Source organism: Dipodomys ordii, unplaced genomic scaffold (genome assembly GCF_000151885.1).
Source record: "Dipodomys ordii isolate 6190 unplaced genomic scaffold, Dord_2.0 Scaffold18, whole genome shotgun sequence".
Taxonomy (NCBI): Eukaryota; Metazoa; Chordata; class Mammalia; order Rodentia; family Heteromyidae; genus Dipodomys; species Dipodomys ordii.
In genome coordinates, this window is record NW_012267234.1 from 7,694,621 (window position 1) to 7,700,012 (window position 5,392).

The 5,392-nt window shown below is 50.9% G+C and overlaps 1 protein-coding gene across 1 annotated transcript; it reads left to right on the top strand.

Annotated features, from left to right (window-relative positions):
- Window positions 1-1,429: 1,429 nt before the first annotated feature.
- Window positions 1,430-3,237, top strand: Thap11 (THAP domain containing 11). The gene has a single exon (XM_013012626.1). It carries the CDS (start codon window positions 1,659-1,661, stop codon window positions 2,580-2,582), a length of 924 nt encoding a protein of 307 aa, XP_012868080.1. The 5' UTR covers window positions 1,430-1,658; the 3' UTR covers window positions 2,583-3,237.
- The last annotated feature ends 2,155 nt before the right edge of the window (window positions 3,238-5,392 follow it).

Consider the following 5,392-nt stretch of genomic DNA (forward strand, 5'->3'; position numbering starts at 1 on the left):
TCAGCTCAAGGCGAGCGCTCTACCACTTGAGCTACAGCGCCACTTCCGGTTTTCTGGTGGTGTATTGGAGATAGGAGTCTCACGGTCTCTCCTGCTCGGGCTAGCTTTGAACCGCGATCCTCAGATCTCATCCTCCTGAGTAGCTAGGATTACAGGCGTGAGCCACCAGCGCCCGGCAGTTCAAGAGATTTTTATCTCCAATAAACGACTCAGAAAAAGCTGAAAGTGGCTGAAAGTGGCGGGGTATCAGTGGCTCATGCCTGTAATCCTAGCTACTTAGGAAGCTGAGATCTGAGGATCGCGGTTCAAAGCTAGCCTGAGCAGAAAAGTCCGTGAGACTCTTATCTCCAGTTAACCACCAGGAAACCGGAAGTGGCTCAAGCAGTAGAGAGCTGAAGAGCTGAGGGGCAGCCCCCAGGCCCAGCGTTCAAGCTCCACGATTGAAAAAAAAAATAAAATAATTCCCAATCCTCTAACACGGCTGTTTGAGATCTCTCACTGTTTGTTAGCCTTGGCTGCCCCAGGCTCTTTAATGGCCGGCCTAGCTCTTTCCTGACTCAGGGACTCAAAAGACTGATTTCTCAAGGTGAGACTGCGGGTGGGGGTGGAGTAAGAACTAGTAATTCCCTACCAAGGTTTTCAGCGTTCCACCTTCCGAAGGCCTCACGTTCATTGCATTTTGGCGTTTATCTGACTACAAGTCTACAGGCGTGTATTCACATCTATTCATCTATTATCTAAAAGGAAGGCCCTTATCTCTTGTGGTCAATGCTCATCTAGTGGGAGGGGGAAGGGAAGAAGACCGGTATCCACAAAACAGCACCGAGTCTGGCGCACAGTAGGCACCTATTTGTGATTCAAAGTTGACAGTGGCTGGGTGGAACGAGATCTCCCAAAGCAGAAATGGTGGCTCCTAAGATCCTTCAAGGCAGAGAGGCACAGATTTCCTTTCCCTCCAAGCAAAAGCTTGCTGTCCAGAAAGGAGACGGGGCTTAAGAGGATAGATAGCCTCAGGCCGGCAGCAGAACCTCACCCTTGTTCGCAGTAACCGGATCTTCCCTTAGGCGGCGCTCCCGGCTGAAGCTTCGGAGTTCTCGCGAGCATCCCGGGACTTGTAGTATCCGTGGGCACATACCCATGGCGCTTGCGCATAGTTGAGGCGCGTTTGGCCTCCCCCGTCCCCCGCATTAAGATTCCGGGTCCTTGTGAGGGGCAGTCCGTGCGACAACGTTCCAGTAGAATATGTTTCTTTCGCTGACCGAAGGCAAGCAGGGTCTCGAAGAGAATCTGTTCTTTAAGGGTTGTCGCGGTCCCTTGGAAAGAGGCCGGAATAAGCACGCCCCACCCCGGAAGTGAGCGGCGTGTGGCGCGGTGCATTGTGGGGGGCGTAGTCCTCCTTTCCAGGCGGTCCTTCGCGGCGTCCCCCGGGCAGACTCCGGAGCGCAGGCAGGCGGGCGGCGCGGTGCGGCGCGGGCCGGCGGGAAGCGTATTCTGGGCACGGGGCACCCGGCCGAGCCGGCTGCGCCGGGCGGCAATAGTGAGAGGCTGCCCAAGGCCTCGCGCAGCACCGCCCGTCGAGGAGCTGGTGGTGGCGGACCGACTGGGCCGTCGAAGAGCGCAGGAGGCCGGTGGGCCGGGCCGGGCCGCGCGGCGTAGCCATGCCAGGGTTTACGTGCTGCGTACCCGGCTGCTACAACAACTCGCATCGGGACAAGGCACTGCACTTCTACACCTTTCCCAAGGACGCTGAGCTACGGCGCCTCTGGCTCAAGAATGTGTCCCGTGCCGGCGTCAGTGGGTGCTTCTCCACCTTCCAGCCCACCACGGGCCACCGTCTGTGCAGCGTTCACTTCCAGGGTGGCCGCAAGACCTACACGGTGCGCGTTCCCACCATCTTCCCGCTGCGCGGCGTGAATGAGCGCAAAGTAGCGCGCCGACCCGCAGGGGCTGCAGCCGCCCGCCGAAGGCAGCAGCAGCAACAACAACAGCAGCAGCAGCAGCAGCCGCAGCCCCAGCAGCCTCCGCAACCGCAGTCGTCTCCGGCCGCCTCCAACGCTCAGACCTCCCAGCTGCAGCCGAACCTTGTGTCTGCCTCCGCAGCTGTGCTCCTCACCCTTCAGGCCGCTGTAGACAGCAGCCAGGCTCCAGGATCCGCGCCGCCAGCGCCCACCACTCCCGCCGGAGATGATGTAAAGCCCATCGATCTTACTGTGCAAGTGGAGTTCGCAGCCGCAGAAGGTGCAGCCGCTGCAGCCGCGGCGTCGGAGCTAGAGGCTGCAACAGCGGGATTGGAGGCCGCTGAGTGCCCTATGGGTCCCCAGTTGGTGGTAGTAGGGGAAGAGGGCTTTCCTGATACTGGCTCCGACCACTCGTACTCGTTGTCATCAGGCACCACGGAGGAGGAGCTCCTGCGCAAGTTGAATGAACAGCGGGATATCCTGGCGCTGATGGAAGTGAAGATGAAGGAGATGAAGGGGAGCATCCGCCACCTGCGTCTTACCGAGGCCAAACTGCGGGAAGAACTTCGCGAGAAAGATCGCCTGCTTGCCATGGCTGTCATCCGGAAGAAGCACGGAATGTGAATGGGACGCCTGAGGCCTGTAGAACTGCTGGACCCCTTCCAGCCCAAGGGATCCCCAGGCGGATATTGAACTCCCCTATATTCTGATTGACAGTAGTGAGGCTTAGCTAGACTGGCTGGTGATTTGGCACCCTCACTTGTTTCCTCTTGAGGCAGGAGTTTGGGTCCTCAGACTCTGCAATAGTGACACCAGCATTAATACTGTCTATTCTCCCTCCCCAGTTTATGTTGCAGATTCTGCTTAAGCAGAGGCTTCAGAAACACTTGAGACTTGCCTAGAGGGATAAAGGTGGGGTGCCCAGTGACTGGGGGTTGGGGAAAAACCACAGATTAAGCTTGGCCAGCAATCTGAGAAAACTCTGCTGTGTGTAGTGATAAGAGATTCAAGTAACATCAGTTCTTTAAATGCTTACTCTTTCCAGATGCAGTCTGTGATATTGATGGGGACTAGCTGATCTGTGCCTCTGCCTCCTAGGACCTCCCTACACATGGGGGCATTTGCCCAGGGGATGACCTGCTGATGGAGGGCCAGCTTGCCTGGGACTTGGGTTATGTTTGCTACTGGTTACAAATTCTATTTTCTGTACAATTAGTCAGGCTAAAGTTTTCACTGTGTTTGTTTGGCAAAACAAATTAAAGAAAAAGTAAGGTTTTTATTTGGGTTTCACCACTTTTTTGTGAAAACTCAGTGAAGTATCCTTGAAATATGGGAAAATAGGCTTTGTCTTGAAGACTAGGCTAATCCAGAGAGTAGAGATTTCAATGACCAGGTTTTTCCATAAAGAAGCTCTAAATAATGTAGACTCTGGTCTCATAAGGTCCTTAGAAGTTCTGGTACAGTTTATGCCAAAGAATGTGTAAACTGCACCAAATGGTCCCTGTTTGTGCATGAATTTACTCTCTGTATTCTTTTAACAAGATAGTGCAACTAAGAACTAAGCTGAATTGTTTAGTTCCTTCTACTCTGAAGGTTTTTAAATTATCTCTTAAATTCTCAGGAAGAGTTGAGGTTTGCTCACTGTTTCATCCCTTAAACTTTATAGTGTCTTACTATACATTTACATGAACCAGTGAAGATTAGAACTGGAACCAGCCATGGCTTCTTCAGGCACAATGACTCCTGTACATATATCTCAGCCTTGGTACACCTTCAGTAGAAAGAGCTGGATCAATAGCATTTGAGGAGCTGAGATTTGTAACCCTTTGACTTAGGTTTTTGGCTATTTCTTAAGATTGGATATTGGTACTGAGTGCTGACAACTCACACCTGTAAACCTAGCTGCTCAGGAGGCTGAGATGTGAGGATTCCACTCGAAGCTAGTCTGGGCAGGAAAGTCTTGTGAGACTCTTACCTCCAATTTACCATGAAAAAGCCAGAAAGGGAGCTATGGCTCAAGTGGTAGAGCACTATCCTGAGCACAAAAGCTCAGGGACAGTGCCCAGGCCCTGAGTTCAAGACACAAAACTGGTGTGGCATGCATACACGCACGCACACACACACACACACATGATTGCATATTGAAGAGTGACATTTTTATCTATGACAAGTAATTTAATTTAGCTCAAGCTAGTGAATATTGTTGTTTTTAATATGTCTGCTTATTACCGGTGTTAGGACACAAATGGATTTTATTTTCAGGCTTTCTAAAATATGACTAACTTTTGTATTACTTATGGAAAAAACTATATTCCTAGGTATGTATCCTGTGAGCTGGAATAGCCCTAAACTGTTATGTCTGCTCCCCTTTTGGTCTCTTGCCACTGAATTGAGAAACAAGTCTTCTTGAGGTTGCTTTTAGGTTATAAAGGTGCCCAGTTCTGGCAAGAGTTGAATGTCTGCCTTCCTAGGGAGGCTGGCTGGTAATTGGGTGTTGGGAACTCATCAGTGCATTTCCAGGCTAGCTGGATCTTTACTGGACCAGTCTCAAACATTGCTACTCTTTCCTTGGTCTTTCCCAGACCCTAGCCATACTAGTGTATCCTTGAGATCCTAGTAATTGAAGGGACATTTGGCAGCACCTCTTGGGCCCTCTAGAGGTTATAAGCACAAAACTTGTCTGGTGGTTTGACTTTGGGGCAGTGAGAAGAGGCCTCAGATGCAGATGTGTCACTGATTGGGCAATACCATCTTGGTAGCTGAGTAATAAAAGAAACATCTAGTCAAAGTATTCTGGACCGACCTGGGACTTTTTAAAAAATATATTGATTGTGGGGTTTGAACTCAGGGCCAGCGTGCAGTCCTTAAGCATTTTTGCTCAAGGTTAGCCCTCTACCACTTGGAGCCACAGTTCCACTTTGAGAGCTATAGCTCTGGTTAATTGTAGATAAGTCTGACTTCCCTGCTCAGGCTGGTTTTGAACTACAATCCTCAGATCTCAGACTCCTGAGTAGATAGGATTAGAGGTGTGAGCCACCAGCGCCCTACCAGACCTGGGATTTGCTCAAGAAGCTTAGCCTGGTCATCTGGAAGTGGGATAGGTGTGGCTAAACTCTTCTAGAGGACAGGTGTGCTAGATTTCTGGCCTGAAGAGCTGTAGGGCTGCTTTAAGGAACCTTAAAACCATTTTCCTTTCCTGTGGACCTCTTTTGCCCAACACAGGCCAGACTTCCTTTAAATATTTGTGTTACCAAGGAAACCATAAAAAAGGCATTTAAAGGGCAAAGGGTGGGAGAATTATTTATAAACTGGTCAAATAACGAGAAGTGGGTAAACTAGTTTTTGTTTGTTTGTTTGTTTTTTTTTTTGTCCAGTCGTGGGGCCTGAACTCTGGGCCTGGGCGCTGTCCCTCAGCTCTTCAGCTCAAGGCTAGC